Below are 18,759 nucleotides of genomic sequence, written 5' to 3'. Positions count from 1 at the left end.
ACGGGTACTTTAAGCGCCCCAAGCCACCCTGGGCCACTGCTATTTCCCACCAGTGCTCCAAGAAACCACGTGGTGTAACCAGACTGATGGTCTCACAAACCCCAAACATGCCAAAGATGTGTTCGGCGCCTTTGTTCTTATCCACACACACACACCCCTTCTCAACCAGGAGGCTTCCCTCCCTCCTCGCTTCCTCCTGAATCCTCCCTATTTGTCCTTCGTGTCCAGACCCACCTCCTCAGGGGAGCTGGCCCCGGACACCCGAGCTGCAGATGCTCACTCCTGCCTCTGCGCTCTCGCCACGTACGCTCTGGAGCACTATCATATCCCCCTGAGATGACGAAATGACTTTTCAAGGGGAGGGTCTGCGCTCTCCAACTAGATGATAAACTCCGTGAAGGCAGGGACGATGTCTTAAACTTCTGTGCCAGGCATGTTGAACAGATGGGACTCCTGGGAGGGAATCGGAAATCATCTTTACCTTGTCACCCCCTTCCTTTAAACCTGTTCAGTGGGGAATATTCGTTTCCTGTCCCAGTGTGAAACTTCAGGCAGTCTCACAGGCTTTCTGCTTCCCCAAAAGTCCTAGAGTCACTTTAAGTCACAAATATAGTCTCAATTAAAGTAAAAAAAAAAAAAAAAAAAAACAGAATTCAGTCCCTGTAATAATAAACGTTTTGAATTGGATTTAAAATTAATTCTTCTTCCCTCACAGCTCCATGGTGGGGCTTTGTGCAGGCAGGAAGCTAGAGAGGGCTGGTCCTTGGGTCCATCAGGGTCCGTCAGGAGACAGAAACTGTACCAGTTACTTGAACAGAGAGAATTTGATAGTATGAATTATTTATTGGGTATAAAGCTATATAAATATAACTAAAGGGTTGAGAGAGAGAGACACCATAGTGGTAACAACTGCAGGAAGCATCTATGACCCCTAAGGCTGGGAGAACAAAGGTAAGAGGTGAGAATTATGGAAACTTAGAGGAGGAGCCCCAGAGCTGAGACTCAGACCTCTGAGGAGGGGAGCTGGTGTCTGCAAGCTTGCAGAAGGGGCCCTGTGGACCCGACCCCCAGGCCTCTAGGAGGGCTGGTGTCCCGGGAGTGGGGTTGGAAGAATAAGGCTGGCTCTGGCTCTGTGAGTGGTCAGAAACTGCCATCTGGATTTAGCGGCCACTGCCAGGGAGGAGACGTGAGTCTGGGGAGATGCCGATGGGCATAAGGAGCAAATCCCTCCTTCCCCTCCAGCCTCAGGGTCTCTCTGGCACTATCCATTGGCAGGGCCTGGCAGGGAGCCTTGTCTTCATAATCCCCACAGTGCTGGCACATGGGAGAAGCCCAGTAACTGACTGACCAGTCTGCTGATTGACTTTCAATTCTGTGTGTGGTCCAGGAGGAGGACATACTCCAGTATCACGTGGTCCTGGAAGAGAAACTCCTGAAGAATGACCTGCACAATGGCATGCACCGGGAGACCATGCTGGGCTTCTCCTACCTCCTCGGCTTCTTTCTCCGCAATGATCAGGTGCGAGTCTCATATTTAAAATCCAGGATCGAGTGTCTTAGCTCCTGTAATCCATCATCACTTCCTATTGGAATAACCTCACAAGTGCTTCCTATGCCTCATCAGCAAAAGGCAGTTGTCTGTGTTCTCCATGAAGTAATGGCTAAGCCGGATTCTCAAGCTCCCACTCGCCCTCCCTGTTCCCAGCCTTCAGGTAACCAGGTAGCCTTACAGATTGTCGTATTTGAACACTAGCTGTTATAGGCGCCCTTCAGCCCTGGTACGACAAACATAACTGACAGTTCCCAAGTGATCTCCAAGAAAGAAGGAAGCCGTCTCCTGACAGCTCAGCTTAACTCCCAGGAAGTGGCATTGGCTCCAGAGCATAAGGAGCCAGGTGACATATATAGGACCCAGCAGCCAAATGAATTAACATTATTATCATTGCATAATCATAGACACTGCAGTCCTAGGACCAACTGACCACCACACAGGTATTCCAATATTTATCTCACATAATACCTAAATATTTAAAAGTGGTCAGAATTCATAAAAAAGAATTAGTGAGAATAAATAATAGATTTCAAATGTAACATTCTATTCATATATTTCAAATATCAGATAAAAAGATCAATCTATGAAAATTCAACAAGAAACTTGCAATGTAATTCTAATGTAAATTCTCATAAGAAAAATTAATAAAAACAAATTATTATTTGAAAGACACTAAGCACTATATTAAAATAAATGTTTAATTGCAGAAATTTTTAAGCAATAGTATTATTTGATACCAGAAAGTGTAATCTTAAAAACAATTTCTCTAGTGGTACAAATCAATGAATCACAAGTAAATTTTTACATAAAATTTTTTTATCTGCTTGGAGAAAAAAAAAGTCTCTCTGACTCTTCATTACTTAAAGAATAATCTAACTCCAAATATTTTTCTCTGACATCTACAAATAATTCTACCTACTGTGTAATAACTTTGAGAAGACCCTTTTAAATACATTTTATTTTTCCAGGAATAGCAATTACGTTATTGATAAAGAGCTTTCATTTTTGTTTTACTCTTTGTCTGTCATCTTTTATTTCATCATGTGAAGGTGAATGTTCCAAGGCAGTTAGTTGAATCAATTCCAGCGTGTAACATTCATTTTCCATTTGTTCAGAAGTTCCTTGATCTCGAGCAAGCATTATTCATACAATGGTGGCTTTGCTTTTATTGATACAAATTTACTTTCTCTTATAACAATATAAGTACAGAAAGATGCATTCTAAATGACTAGACGTGTTCGAATCAAAATTTTAATGTAACCCACAATTCTCTGGATACATCTCACAATGGAAATAGTTTAGACTCTTTTAATGCCAAATGAACAGTATTACAACATCAAAAGTCCTGCTATTTGGGCATTTAAAAATAGTTCGGCATCTTAGAATTCTGAAAATTTGTGTTATAATCACCATTTGAGATTAAGTGAGGTTTCCTGCTAGTTTTCCAAATGTACACAGACCTTGATACACCTCTGTAGAGCTCATGATTGATCTCAACACCCAAATGGAAATTCATCTGCCTGAAAGTAAATCATAAGTGACTTTAACACTCAATGGAAGTTTAAAGTTAAGCACTTAGTAAGGACATTTTAATACTGCTGCAGGAGGTAGTGCTGGAAATGTTAATTTACAATTTATTTTATGAATATTAAACCCTTATTGGATACCGTTAGGTCAGTGAAAGAAAGGGATCAAAGGACTCCAAGCCAAACACTTACCCCATCAGGGAGTTTATTTCCAGCAAACCTGGAGGGGAGACTGAAAGATCAGTTCCCGCCCCCGTACAGACTAATAGAGGACTTACAGGGTTTGAATTAAGGGAAGGAGTTGGGTAGCTATTTTGAGCATTCAGCACTTTGTAACAGCTCTGCAGTTTTCCTGTTTTGCACAAGATTTTGTTTTGAACAGAATCCAGTTTTACTCAGACAGCACTTTGCTTAAGAGAAAGGAAGGGGGCAGGGGGCAGGGTGAGGAAGCGGTTAACATGGCTGTGCTTATGCTAAGCTGATTGTGAGGCCTAATAGACACTAACTTGGTATCTGCTTAGTACAAAAGTCTCCCCCACCTTCCAACCTCAGCCCTCCTACACCAACACACACATGCGTGCATATATCACCCCAATATTTCTAAAAACCATTTGTTTCCAGTTGTATTTATGTTAATATTAGTACATTCCTGTTGCTTATAACAGAAATACCTGAAACTGAGTAATTTGTAAAGAAACAATACTTATTGCTTGCAATTTTGGAGGCTGGGAAGTTCAAAGTCCATGGAACACAACTGGTAATGGCCTTGTTGGTGGTGACGCTACAGCAACACACGGTATCACATGACAAAAATGGCAGGAGCAGAGAGAGAGAGACTAACCTTCTCACTCATTCTCCTTTTAGAGCCATCAGAACTGTGCCCATGACCACCATTAAACCATCAATAAATTAATCCATTCCCTAGGGCTTGATCCTCAAATCTAATCACCTCTTCAAGGCCCCATGTTTCAATTATCCTAATAGGACTTCCTGGCCTCTTAACACTGTCACACTGGGGGTTAAGTTTCTAATACCTGGAACTTTGGAGGACGCAATTCAATCCATAGCATTAATGAATGCATGAATGACTTCATTCATTTTTCATTAATTAATCATTAAAGTATCCTTCCCTAAAAAAATCAAAACAAAACAAATTACAATTCAAAATTCAATTTGACTCGGCAGCATCTAGATACTGACTTTGTCCTCATGTCTTGGATGCTTATGGCACACTAGGCTAAGACAATCCAAACATACCATTTTTTTAAATTCTTATCTAATTATTTTTATTCTTGCGTAGCTGTCATTTAGCCTTTCTGAGGTTTGCTTGCAAATTAACCACGAAGTAGAGACGTGCTGAAAGGAAAAGCTGCATTCTCTGTGTCTTAGTGATGAAAGACATTAACTCCTCGAGGACCACCTGTCTCTAGCATAATTGAGCACATCCATGGAGCCATCTTGCCAATGGGCACTTACATAATGATCACGAGAAACAAACTCTTCAAACAAACTTAAACCAATTAGGTTGAAAGATAGAGAGATACCCTAGAGATTATATAGAATAACCTCTTCCTTTTACAAAAGAGAAAATTGAGGTTCAGAGAGGGAAAGCAACTGGCCCAAGGTCACACAGCAAGATGGTGCCAGAGGCAGGGCTATTACTGAGACTCCCCTCTCCTAGTCCAGAGCTCATTCTGCTACATCATCCTACCTTCAAGGTGACATACTGGAACATCTCCTAGGCTGTTGTCATATTGGTAACCTCCAGTACCCATCTTCCCCATCTTTCTTAAAATCGATATAATAAAAAATCACATTTAATCCTTTTGTTCACAGCTCTATGTAAATGAGGCTCCAATAAACTACACCAATGTAGCCACTGACAAGGGAGTAATCCATGGCTTGGGGAAAGTTCTGGAAATTCTGAAGAATAGATGCGATAGTAATGACACTACTATTGTACGAGTAAGTTATATTCCGGGACAATGATGCAACTAAAGGGTGTTTGCTTACTTTTTATAATTTTTTTAAGCAAAAGACTTTTCTATTAGGGTATCTCAGTTCAGTCCAAAAACCACTGGGTGAGGGAACATCTCTGATGTGCCAAGGAGCATACCAGGTTATGGTTCTACAAAGATAAATAAGGCTCAATCCCTGCCCTTGATGGGCTCATGATCTAGTGAAATCGGTTTACCTTGAATGCCTGGCAAAGGCTGCCTGGAGGGCTGTTTTGAGCAGAATGCTGAAGGCATGGTTTTCCTCAAAGGGAAAACATGCCATGTCTAGCACAGGCACAGGAAGGGCACTATAGTGCACTTATGGCAGGTATAAGCAAAGCCTGGTCTACGAAAAGAGACCATATGGAAATAGATGAGTAATGTGAGATGTGATAATAGAGGCTTTTCATTCCAGTCTATGGGATGGTGCAGGATCTTTCAGTAATGGTAATGACCGCTGACATTTATTAAACACTGACTATTGCCAGGTACCACTCTAAACATTTTACTTATACTAACCCACGTATAATCCCCACCATACCCTGAAAAGTAGGTACTATTACTATTCCCATTTTACAGATGGGGAAAATGAGCCACAGAGAGGTTAAGTAATGCACCAGGTTCACACATTAGCAAGTAGCAAAGAAAGTTCAAACGCAGGCAGTCTGGTCCCAGAGCCAGAACTCTGAAGAACCAAATATACTGTCCAGTAGGCATCAAGTTAAGAACTAGACACACTGTTTTAGGAAAAGGTTGCATTTAAGAGTTTCTGTCCTTAACTTTTGCTCTTTGTTTTGTAACAGTATGTGTTATCTCTGGGGAGCATCTCCACTCTGCACCCCTCAGCTGGACCATGAGCTCCCAAGGCTGGGCACTGTGTGTGGTACATCATTAATCTCTGAATCTGGCCCAATTTACTAAATCGTGGGTTTTCAATAAATGTGGGTCATTGATAAAGGAAGGAGGATTTAAATGAGAAAAGACATCCACACTTTAAAAGGTTATTAGAGTAAGAAGAGTATTATAGAGAAACCTAATGCTTAAACATGCAAGACCCAAAGTAGCTGAAGTGTTTGTCTCAAAGAGCATTGACCAGACGATCATCTCTGACTTTCAGTTCTATATTCTAAATTTGTAGTTCCAAGTTCCTGTAAATATTTGCAGCCTCGTTTTGCACTAAAATTAGTAACTTTGAAATGTTCCCTTTGCTTTGTGTTTTACCAAGGGAAAGTGTGGCAAGTGTCCCCAGACGCCAATCTGCCCATTCGGAACTAAACCATTAGTAAGTATTTCATCTGCTTTAGTAAAATCGTTTCCAGATCCAAGGGAGTCCAAATTAGAAAATGAATCTCAAGCATCCCCCATTTTCACTACCCTCATTCCTTCACTTAGTTTTAATTTTACCTTGTTATATTGTATGCATCTTTGTAAAATCTTAAATCCACTTTTTTCAAACCAAGACAAAATTTAATTAGTAAATAAATAGAAAGAGGTTTATATTAATCAACACGCAATGCAGGAAGGGATTTTTACTTTCTACATCGTTCATATCCCAGTAGCCAGTTGAGAACAGCAGCAAGAAATCTTGTCAGAGGAGACAGATCCCATTTCCAAAACCATGTCTAGCCTGGATGCATTCTACCTGCCTGATTTTCTTTCGTGATTGAAGTTCCAACCAACTTTCTCAAAGAAACACATGGCAGACATGGGGGAAGTAGATACATCTTTGACTTAATTGCCAATCTATGTTTCTGGCAGCTATTTATTGTAAGAGTTACTTTTAATGATGACCATTACAAAGAGAAAAACAATTGTGCACCTTCCATTCCACGATGATAATTTATGGTAATACTAATGAATGCTCATTCTCTCACTTGAGTTTTAACATTCTCTTGTGAGCAGCCTTAATCTTTTCTCAGACCAAGGCAGAATATAAATCAATCAATAAATAGAAACCAGGGTTCAGATCAATCAAGGTACAATGCTAAAAGGACATTTTTATCTGGTTTATTCTACAGTCCTTCCGAAGTTGAGTTAGTCTTCTAGAGAAACATCCTTTTTATGGAGTACTACTTCCAAGGATAATTATTTGGATTTTGCCACTTGGCATTCTGGCAGCCAGTGTTGCATTTTTGTGTTTTCTTGCTTATGAAGCAGTGCTAAGAAGCCACCACCCTTGTTTTCCAGAATATTCTAATCAGAGAGACAGCAATGCATCACCCACCTACTTGTTTTTAGAGACTGGAAAATTTTTTTCCTAACTAAAAAGTTGACAATCATTTCTATTCCATAGAGTAATGAGACGAAGAAATGTATCTATACCCTCTATTTCATGGGAAAGAGATCCCTGTTCATTGGATGCCAACCAAAATGTGTGAAAACCGTCATTGTGAGTATAATGATTTAATCATCCTTCTCGTTATGGCAACATTGGGAAATTCTATTATATGTTACACTTTTCAAAATGCCTTTATGTGTATGATCTCTACCATCTCCTCTTCCTCCTCATTATCTTCATAATCAGTGTCATTCAAACTAGTAGTAGGAGCAATAAAACTCAGAGCAGCCCCAAAAGTCAGAAAATGGGTAAACTGAGGCACAGATAGGCTAAGACGACCTCCCTGTTCTCACCGCATAGTTGCAGCACTGTGAGCATGCTTATGAGCAGCAGAAACTGGCCACTTAGCAAGGGAAGGTGCACCTGGTCACGTAGAAAACAGGCCCCAAATGCTAAGCACCTCTGGGCATTCCTTTGGAATTTGCAGGAAAATTCTTTATAATTTCCTGTCCTGCTTCTTTCTCAGAGAAATAGATGTAACCTCTGCCTAGTCTAGCAGAGGTGGGTGGGTTCTGGCTCTTAAGCTGCAGAGCGTGGGGCTGCAGGAGATTTTGTGTTTCAGTACAATCAAGATTAAAGGCAGGCTGAACTCAAACCGACATCCTACAAGGGCTTCCCTGAACTACCAGAGATTTATTTGTAAAATGCCAAAGGTCTCACCCACCCACACAGGCCTCCCCACCTTCAGTAGCAGATGAAATTACATTTGATGCAAAGGGGCCTGGTGTGGGGAAGCATCACATGCATTTTTCTTTCATTTGTTCCTGCTGCCCTCCTTCTAACTCACTTTTCTTCATCCTCTTCTCTTACTTGCCTTTTTCTTTTCCTTCTTTCCCGCTTCCTCGGTGGAGGCCTCAGTCCTTGTTCCTAGCACCCAGAAAATTGCTGAGCCTCACCCAGTCCTCAGGGGGTCCCTCCCACCATCATCCACAACCCCTCCATGTGGGGCCAGAGAAACAGGCTCACACCAAGTCCCAGCAACAGGATTCCTACACTGAGGCTGGACAAAACCAGAAGACAGAGCACATGTCCAGCCTTGTCCTTCTGTTTCAGACGAGAGAATGCTGTGCTGGCTTCTTTGGACCCCAGTGCCAGCCCTGCCCAGGGAAAGCCCAGGCTGTCTGCTTTGGCAATGGGATCTGTCTGGATGGAGCTAATGGCACAGGCGTGTGTGAGTGTGAAAAGGGCTTCAGCGGGACGGCCTGCGAGACCTGCACTGAGGACAAGTACGGCATCCACTGTGACCAAGGTGCACACCCACCTCCCCACCCAGTCAGGCTCCTGGGCAGCCGAAACTAACCAGGAATGTGCAGGAAAAGAGTCATACAGCATGTGCTCCCTAACCAGCCTCCCTCCCCAGACAGGCTGGAATTCCACCTGCTAGTGTCATTGTGAACTACAAGAACATCTGTGTTGGATCATTTGCATAGGGCAGTTTTTCCAAACATTGTCAGTCACTAACCTGAACCCACCTTCCCACCCCCAGTCTGTTCACGGAAATTCCCAGCCCAACCACATCTCTGTATTTGCATGTGCATCCCAGTCCCATAGTTACATTTCCAATTGTGGACATTGCTTTTGTTCGATAGCTTGAAAAACAGATCTGCACATGTTGTCTCATTTAATCCACCCAGGAACCTTATATACGTGGTTATTGCTATGCTTATTCTACAGATGAGGATATTAAGGCAAGGAAGTTGAATGACTTCCCCCAAGGTCACACCTAAGGAGAGACAGAATTGAGACTTTAACACACGCTTTGCTTGACTTCAAAGCCTTGCTCTTAAATTATGCTGTCTTTTATGAGAAGATCGCTCTATTGATTCACTATCAGCAAGCCATGTGCTTTAAGATGTTTTTGCAAAAACAGTGATCTGTTTGAGCCAAGTCATCTGCATTCTCACACCCTGACTTCCTTGTGTCCAGGGACACACACCTCTGAGAGGGTTGGGTTGCAGGGAGGGGTTTCCTAATCCCTGATGAGAAAACACAGCATTGTTCTATCCAGTACTAAAACCCATAAACCTGAACTGGCTATCACTGTATTCTTATCACCTGATCCAAGCCAGACAAAATGAATATACAATTGAATCACTATAATTGGTCTATATAATATGTAATTGGAACTATACTGTAAATTTTTTCTATGTTTTTTGCAAGAATTATGTGCATGCATTTGTGGCAGGAGTTCTGAACCTGGGATCCATGGATGACCCTCATGGGGTCCAGCAAACTCCCAAAGCTGAATGCTTTTTTCCAGGGTGAGCATCCATAGTTTTCATCCAGTTCTCAAAGAGACTCATGACCCTGCTGCATAACAAAAGAATCAACATTTCTATGTTATTAAAGAAGGCAGTGCCTCACCATGCTTGTGTAAGCTCAGTTTCAAATGGGCTTCTTTTTGAAATCTATTCTTAGGGAATAATCATGGTTCCATCCCAAGAAGCCCCACATAATGCTGGATCATCAAATAACTTTGGCTGAGGACACTCTCACACGGCCTGGGTCACAGATCTGCGATGCTACACAGTCCCAAAACTGGTCTGAGCTGCTTTATCAAAGTATGACCTGGCTCACCTGTTAACCAGCTAGATTCTGTCTCCTATGCTCTGCCCTTCCTGTGAATCTAGCCTTCCATTAATGACAACAATTTATAGAACCAGGTTGGAGAATGAAGTGCAATGAAGCAAACCCAGTAAATGATAAATGAGTTATTGAACATGGATCAGAGTCTGATGATTTGCTTGTGTTTTTCCACTTAGCATGTTCTTGTGTCCATGGGCGATGCAACCAAGGACTCTCAGGTGATGGCTCCTGTGAATGTGACGTTGGCTGGCGAGGAGTGAAATGCGACACTGGTAAGAGCCAGCCTCAGTATTTACAATCTGTTCTTAGCCTCACTTCTCAGCAGCTACCTTTCTTTCTAAAATAATAATGACACCTTTATTATTTCTCTGGCAATAAACGTATTCCTTCTTGCAGCAAAAAGTTTGTAAAATAAAGAAAAGCAGAAAGAAAAATATAAATATCACTCATATTCCCAAGGCAGAAAAAAACTATTATTGATACCAAAGGTAGCTTGTGGCTTCCAGTGCTGGTCACAGGAGTAAGGCATTTTCTTTGTTGCACAAGTGACATGGCTTAAGCCAGTAGTTGAGGCGCTGAGGGAAGCTGCAGTGGGATGTTCAAGGATTTGCTTTGGAACTTTCCACTGTACTTTTTGCCATGCAGAGGTAGATAGAAGAGGGATGAATCAGCAATGCCCCAAAAAAGATGCATGCACACTGTTGGCAAGGTTTAAGGAACAAATTGAGCCCATTTTATACATTGCTTCGGGACACAGAGGATGTGAACTTGGCCTATGAAATACTTGAACCAGCACCCACAGAAATCCCAGCCCTGAAACAGAGCAAGGACCGTGCAGCAACTACTGCTGGAGCTGCTGGCCTGGCAGGTGGGCACCACCAGGAAACCTGGACCACCAAAGTTTCCTTCGATGAGGACTTATACATTGAGAATGTTGTCATTAATGTGGCCCACACCTCATTGGGCCTCCCTGGAGGGGAAATCTGCCAAAAAGAGACCCCTTTGGTTGAGAGAGAGCACTATCCAAGGGGCATGTAGTTCTGAAGAGATGAAGCGTGAGGAAGGTCGTGCAGGGCCTGATGAGGAGGAGGAGCTCACACGAGCTCTGCTTATTTATGAGAAGACAACTCCCTGTGCCACGGCGGGTTCAGTTGTTCCTGTGATGACGGCCAATGGCAGTGAATGTGAGTCAGATGATGACTCCCCACCCTGTCCAGCAGCTGTGGCTGTGTGTCATCAGAAGAGGGCAAGGACAACGAGTTTGAGGAAGTAGATGGCCCTGTTGTCATGGTGGCTGGCTGTCCATTCTCCCACAGTGAAGGAAGCCAGCAGCAGAAGCTGGTAGCCCAGATGACACTAGAAGAGAAGGGGACATACACAGCAGTGGGACAGCACATGTTTGAGGACCTCTCAGAGTGAGCTTTTCCTACCTTTTCCACCTTTCTCTTACACTCAAGAAGAAATTCCCATCTAGGAAGAAAAGAGTATAAATAACTTTCTGCCCCTCTTGATGCAAAGCAACTGCTGACCTCGCATAAAGAATAATGGGAGAGAAAGTTTAATTTTTATGCCAGAAACTTCCCAGCAAGACAGGCTGGCTGTAAGCATTCCCTGCTGCTACTACAGTATTAATATTTTACTGTATTCCCTACCTAATTTTTTCCCTTCCTTTTTTTTCCCAACTCCAGATTTTATTGTCCTATCACAAGTCTCTCTTCATCATTCCAAGTCAGTTTTCCAAAATAACAGCCAGAAATAATGACAAAAGAGTAAAGGGCAAAAGATGAAAATGATAGTTCCCGTGAGAAAATACTCTGTGATAAACTTCACGCTCTTATACATTGATGCCAACCCTTTTTTAGCAAGGAAATACGAATAAACTTCACCGTGCCAAAAATAGTAGTTTTCCCATAAGAAAGAAAGGTGGGATATATATAAAGGGTCAGGGATATCTGGAACCTGTCACATAATGCCAGTAAGAAATTAGCAACAGTTAACAAAACTGATGGACCATTAATCAGAGATCCACTTTAAGAATGAGCCACTGATAAAGACAATGTATTAATAACATTTCAGACACTTCCATCACATCGTGTATTATATCTAGAGTATTATACACAAATCACTTTGCATCAGGATCTTCATATACTCACATTTTTATGATTTCTCTACATTAGCAGTTTTCACATGACTTTGAAAGTATTTGTTAAAACTGAAAACTTTCTCGTATACTTCGTATTTACAGGCCTTTGATCTAGTGTCCATTCTTCCATGTGGGCCACCTGAGACTTTTGCACACTGCTTCATGCAAGAGGTTTTCTCCACTGCGTGTTCTTTAATCGCCTTGAACTGAGTAGAGGTGACTGCAGACTTACCCACATTCTTGGGGGTCCTCTCCAGCACGCCTTCTTGCATGCGGTAGAAAGGTTGTGTGATCGTGAGAGCTTTCCCACCTTCTCCATTAAGGATTTCTCTCCAGTATGAGTTCCTTCTTGCTTTTGAAGAGAATTAGAACACATGAAGGCTTTTCCACATTTTTTTATACACATATGGTTTTCCTCCAGTGTGATCCCGTTCATGTATTTGAAAGAAACCAAGAAAATTGAAGACTTTCCCAAATTCCTAGCATTCTTAGGGTTTCTGTACAATATGAATTCTTTCCTGTCTTTGTAAGTTGCTGAAATGATTGAAGGCTTTACCATGTTTTACAGTCATAGGGTTTTTCTCCAGTGTGAGTCTTTTCATGTCTGTTACAGGTGCTAGCAACCGAAGGCTTTCCTGCATTATTTACACTCATTCTCTCCAGTATGAGTTCTTTCATGTACTTGAAGGCTACTAGAACAACTGGAATCTTTACCACATTTCCTACATTTATGGGGTTTCACTCCAGTTTGAGTTATTTCATGTCTCTGAAATAAACTGGGAATATCAAAGGCTTTCCCACATACCTTCCATTTATAAGGTCCATGTCCAGTGTGTGTTATCAGGTATCCCTGAATGCCTGAAAGACAAGTAAGTGCTTTCCTCTATGAAACAGGACTTTAAAGGGCTTCTCTCCTTATGATAGTCATACAGTGTGTGTCCACTGTGAGCTCTGATGTGCCCGTGAAGGGATGAATGACCAGTGAAGACCTCCGCACACACTGCTTTCACATGGTTTTACTACAAGAGTTTTCTTGTCCAGGATACAATCTGGAATCTGGCTAGAGGTTTCTCCAGATTGACTACCTTCTTTCTTTTGACAGTCTCTCTTTACTGTATGACCCTTTAGATTTTGGGGGGATTTTTGTACTGATCTCCAATGGTCTGGTCTTCCCATTTTCCTACAGAGACCAGGTTCCTTATGGTTTCTTGCATCACATCTCTGTAGAGATTCTTCTGGAAAGGATCCAGCAAAGCATACTCCTCCCAGGTGAAGTTCACAGCCACATCCTCAAAGGCCACTGAGTCCATATGTTCCAGACTTGATTTCTGATAATATATATATTCAATTCAAAAGAATTGAAAGCAGGATCTTGAAGAGATATTTGCACACCCATACATTTCAGCATTATTCATAATAGCTGAGAGATGGAGCAACCCAAATATCCGTCCAGGGATAAATAGAGAAACTAAATGTGGTACGAACATTTCCCAACTGCCAGAGTGTCCCAGAGTCCTGCCCACAGCTCCCAAGGCCAGTGAAGGTCTCAGAGGATACAGGATGCAACATAGCCATCAGCCCCGAGAGCAGCGGGCAGAAGCTCCCTTCCTTCCTAAGACACATTTTTCCTCCTTCTGAAATGAGTGGGGAAGTCCATAGGGTAAATCCTCTTGTCTGCCCGCAGAAGCTGGCTACAATAGGTTGCAATAATTCACTGATCATATCCTTTTTATCAGTTTTGACCAGGCATTCCAAACAATTTCTCATATGGCTGCCAACCAAAGCAGCCTGCCAACAGGCAAACCCATTAATTAGGAGGAAAAAATACTAAAATTTCTTATTTCCTAAAAATTGAGGCTGAGGTCACTTTGTAAGAGGAGATGGGAATGTGTGGGAAAGAGGGATGCATATGCCTGAATCTCGTGATTAACGTCTAAAACAGAACATGTGTCTTTATAGCTCACTAGATTGGTAGATTCTAATGTTTTGCTTAATGTCTTTGGTTTGAAATTTGGGTGACAACAGAGAGTATGCCTGATAAACTCTTATGAAGAAATGAGAAAAAACATGGACATAGGACAGGGAGTCCATGTAAAGGGTTGAAGGGTGGAGGACATTAGAAACAGTACCCTAGAACTGCCTGAGTTTGCTCTTATTTGGAAATCCCTTATATAAAGCTGAGACTGGTCCCATTTTTCCCCCTTCTACAGTCCTCTTGTCGGTGCTATAAATTGCTTAACGCCACCATTCAAGCAGAAATCAGCATAGAATCATTGATTACTCCATGCTTTCTCTCACACAGGCTCTTTCTAAACATCGCTGAAGGCTTTCCTTTCCTCTCTTTCGATTCTTGTCAGACATGGTATTTTTAGAGTGCATCCAGTATCTTCTTGAGCACTATAACATCAAGGAACAGTTTATCTGGGGTTCTGATATGTAGCATGGTATTATTCCCTAAAGCAGAACCTTAAAAATAAAGGACTTTCATACAAGGGTCTATCACAGTTCTATTTTTTGTAATATTTTTTCCTTATACTGTAATTTTTAAATATTTGTCATTTCATAGTGTATGTGTGAAATTAAGGTAGCATTTTAGGGTACCTGAGCCTTGTATGAAGTGATGTTTCATTCACCTGGGTTGTGTGAATAACTGAATACAGACAATAAATCCATTTTATATTGACTGAAAAAAATTATTACTGATACTTTGTATTCACCTTCCAATCTCTTTCTAGATATATAAACATATGTGTAGGGGATCATATTCGGCATACTGTTTTATAACCTACTTTTTCACTTCACAATTTATAATGGATATTTTTCCATGTGACAAAAATAGGTAAATATCAATAATTTGTAATTTCTTCATAATGTTCCATTGTATGACTGTACTACACTTTTTAAAACCGATTTTCTGCAATCATAAACAATGCTACAATGAGCATATTCTATATGCATCTTTTTCCATTTGTCTTATTGATTCATTTTTTTCTTTTTTTTTATTTTAACTTCTCAATATACAGTGTAGTCAATTTTCATGACCCTTTACCCATTCCACTTCCCCCCTCCCTCTCTCCCTTCCCCCCCTACATCATATCTGTTCACTTGTCTTAAAAAGTTCAAGGAATTGTTGTAATTGTTGTGTCTTCTTCCCCCTGCAACCTATGTTTGTTTGTGTGTTTATTTATTTATTTTTAGCTCCCACAAATAAGTGAGAACATGTGGCATTTCTCTTTCTGTGCCTGACTTATTTAACTTAATATAGTTTTCTCTAAGTCCATCCATGTTGTTGCAAATGGTAGTATTTTGTTCTTTTTTTATAGCAGAGTAGTATTCCATTGTGTAGATTTACCACAGTTTCCTTATCTACTCATCTGATGATAGACATTTGGGCTGGTTCCAACTCTTGGCTATTGTAAATAGTGCTGCAATAAACATTGCAGTACAGGTATGATTCCATTCCTCTGGGTATATTCCCAGCACTGGGATTGCTGGGTCATATGGTAGATCTATCTATAATTGTTTGAGGAACCTCCATACCATTTTCCATAGAGGCTGCACCATTTTGCAGCCCCACCAACAGTGTATGAGAGTTCCTTTTTCTCCGCAACCTCGCCAGCACTTATCATTCTCAGTCTTTTGGATATTAGCCATCCTGACTGGAGTGAGATGGTATCTCAGTGTGGTCTTGATTTGCATTTCCCAGATGCTGAGTGATGTTGGGCATTTTTTCATGTGTCTGTTGGCCATTTGTATATCTTCCTTTTAGAAATGCCTATTCAGCTCCTTTGCCCATTTTTTAATTGGGTTATTTGTTTTTTTGCTGTAAAGTTGTTTGAGCTCCTTGTATATTCTGGATATTAATCATTTGTCTGATGTATATTTTGCAAATATTTTCTCCCACTCTGTTTGTTGTCTTTTCACTCTGTTGATTGTTTCTTTTGCTGTACAGAAGCTTTTTAGTTTGATATAATCCCATTTGTCTATTTTACCTTTAGTTGCCTGTGCTTTGGGGGTCCTATTCATGAAGTCTGTACCCACTCCTACTTCCTGGAGTAGGTATTTCCCCTATGTTTTCTTTAAGAAGTTTTATTGTTTCAGGATGTATATTTAATTCTTTAATCCATTTTGAGTTAATTTTGGTATATGGTGAGAGGTATGGGTCTAGTTTCATTCTCCTACATATGAATATCCAGTTTTCACAGCACCATTTGTTGAAGAGGCAATCTCTTCCCCAGTGTGTGGACTCACTGCCTTTGTCAAAGATCAGATGATTGTAGGTGTACAGGTTGATTTCTGGGTTCTCTATTCTATTCCATTAATCTGTGTGTCTGTTTTTATGCCAGTACCATGCTGTTTTGATTATTATAGCTTTGTAATATACTTTAAAGTAAAGTAGTGTTATGCCTCCAGCTTTATTTTTTTTGCTCAGGATTGTTGTGGCTATGCATGGTCTTTTATTAATCCATATAAATGTCTGGATAGTTTTTTCCATTTCTGAAAAAAATGTCATTGGAATTTTGGTGGGGATTGCATTGAATGTGTATATCACTTTGGGTAATATGAACATTTTCACAGTGTTAATTCTTCCAATCCAAGAGCATGGGATATCTTTCCATCTTCTTCTGTCCTCCTTAATTTCTCTCAACAGTGGTTTGAAATTCTCTTCATAGAGATTTTTCACATCCTTGGTTAACTTTATTCTTATGTTTTTTGTTTTTGTTTTTGTTTTTGTTTTTTGGTGGCTATTGTAAATGGGGTAGCTTTCTTGATTTCTTTTTCTGCATGTTCACTGCTGGAGTATAGAAATGCTACTGATTTTGTGTGTTGATTTTGTATCCTACAACTTTGCTGAAATCATTTATCAACTCCAGTTTTTGTTTTGTTTTGTTTTGGTTTTTGTAGAGGCTTTAGGCTTTTCGATATATAGGATCATGTCATCTGCAAACAGGGACAGTTTGACTTCATCTTTTCCAATCTGGATGCCCTTTATTTCCTTCTCTTCTCTGATTGCTCTGGCTAGTACTTCCAACACTGTGTTGAATAGGAGTGGTGAGAGTGGGCATCCTTGTCTAGTTCCTGTTCCTGAAAGCTTTTCCCCATTCAGAATGATATTAGCAGTGGGCTTATCATATATGGCTTTAATTGTGTTGAGATACTTTTCATCTATACCTAACTTGTAGAGAGTCTTATCATGAAAGAATGTTGAATTTTGTCAACTGCTTATTCAGCATCTATAGAGATGATCATATGGTTTTTTTCTTTGCTTTTATTGATGTGGTGTATCACATTTATTGATTTGCATATGTTGAACCAACCTTGCATCCGTGCAATGAATCCCACTTGATCATGGTGTATAATTTTCTTTATGTGTTGCTGTATTCTGTTAGCTAGTATTTTATTGAGGATTTTCGCATCTATATTCATCAAGGATATTCGCCTGTAGTTTTCTATTTTTAATGTTTCTTTGTCCGGTTTTGGTATCAGGGTGATGTTTGCCTCATAGAATGAGTTTGGGAGAATAGCCTCTGTTTCAATCTTTTGGAACAGTTTGTAGAGAATTGGTATCAGTTCCTCTTTGAAGGTTTGGTAGAATTCTGCAGTGAACCCATCTGGTCCTGGGCTTTTCTTTGTTGGAAGCCTTCTGCTAACAGCTTCAATCTCTTTTATTGTTATTGGTCTGTTCAGATTTTCTATATCTTCTTGGCTCAGTTTTTGTAGTTTGTATGTATCCAGAAATTTATCCATCTCCTCCAGATTCTCAAATTTGTTGGCATATAGTTGTTTATAGTAGTCTCTAATGATTTCTTGTATCTGAGATGTCAGTTGTAATATCACCTTTTTCATTTCTAATTTTTGTTATTTGGGTCTTCTCTCTTTTTTTCTTAGTTGTCCTTGCTAAAGGTTCATTGATTTTATTTATCTTTTCAAAAAAACAATTTTTGTTTCATTGATCTTTTGTATTGTTTTTTGGGTTTCTATTTCATTTAGTTCTGCTATGATCTTAATTATTGCTTTCCATCTACTTACTTTGGGTTTGGATTGTTCTTGTTTTTCTAGACCTTTAAGGTAAAGTATTAGGTTGTTTATTTGCCATCTTTCCATTCTTCTGAAGTAAGCATTTAATGTGATAAATTTCCCCCTTAATACCTCTTTTGCTGTATCCCACAGGTTTTGGTATGATGTTTCATTATTTTCATTATTTCCAACAATTTTTTTAATTTCCTGTTTAATTTTTCTTGGACCCATATGTCATTAAGTAGAATGTCGTTTAATTTCCATGTGTTTGTGTAGTTTCCAGAATTTCATTTATTATTGATTTCTAATTTTAATCCATTGTGATCAGAAAAAATACATGGAATATTTCCAATTTTTTTTTAATTTGTTGAGGCTTGCTTTGTGATCTAATATGTGATCTATCCTGGAGAATGTTCCATGTGCTGATGAGAAGAATGAATATTCTGAGATTGTTGGATGGAATGTTCTGTAGATATCTGCCAAGTCCAATTGCTCAAAACTATTCTTTAGATCTTGTGTTTCTCTACTGATTTTTTGCCTAGATGATCTATCCAATGTTGACAGTGGGGTGTTCAGGCTCCCTGCTACTATGGTGTTAG

The 18,759-nt window shown here is 40.2% G+C and overlaps 2 protein-coding genes and 1 pseudogene across 2 annotated transcripts in view; 2 read left to right on the top strand and 1 right to left on the bottom strand.

The window, feature by feature from the left end:
• Window positions 1-18,759, top strand: part of STAB2 (stabilin 2) — a gene marked incomplete at its 5' end in the record, with an annotated part of 97,374 nt that overhangs the window by 22,838 nt on the left and 55,777 nt on the right. Inside the window, 6 exons of the mRNA XM_008570288.1 lie at window positions 1,388-1,519; window positions 4,915-5,043; window positions 6,301-6,357; window positions 7,369-7,464; window positions 8,467-8,662; window positions 10,176-10,271. Of these exons, the coding sequence (XP_008568510.1) occupies window positions 1,388-1,519; window positions 4,915-5,043; window positions 6,301-6,357; window positions 7,369-7,464; window positions 8,467-8,662; window positions 10,176-10,271 (706 nt within the window). The remainder of the gene's footprint in view (window positions 1-1,387; window positions 1,520-4,914; window positions 5,044-6,300; window positions 6,358-7,368; window positions 7,465-8,466; window positions 8,663-10,175; window positions 10,272-18,759) is intronic.
• LOC103588575 lies at window positions 10,662-11,418 on the top strand (annotated as a pseudogene).
• On the bottom strand, window positions 13,267-13,452 carry LOC103588574 (zinc finger protein 124-like). The gene has a single exon (XM_008570286.1). The coding sequence runs from the start codon at window positions 13,450-13,452 to the stop codon at window positions 13,267-13,269; it is 186 nt and encodes a 61-aa protein (XP_008568508.1).

The sequence above is a fragment of the Galeopterus variegatus genome, unplaced genomic scaffold (genome assembly GCF_000696425.1).
Source record: "Galeopterus variegatus unplaced genomic scaffold, G_variegatus-3.0.2 Scaffold588, whole genome shotgun sequence".
NCBI lineage: Eukaryota > Metazoa > Chordata > Mammalia > Dermoptera > Cynocephalidae > Galeopterus > Galeopterus variegatus.
This window is presented reverse-complemented; position numbering and strand designations above follow the sequence as displayed.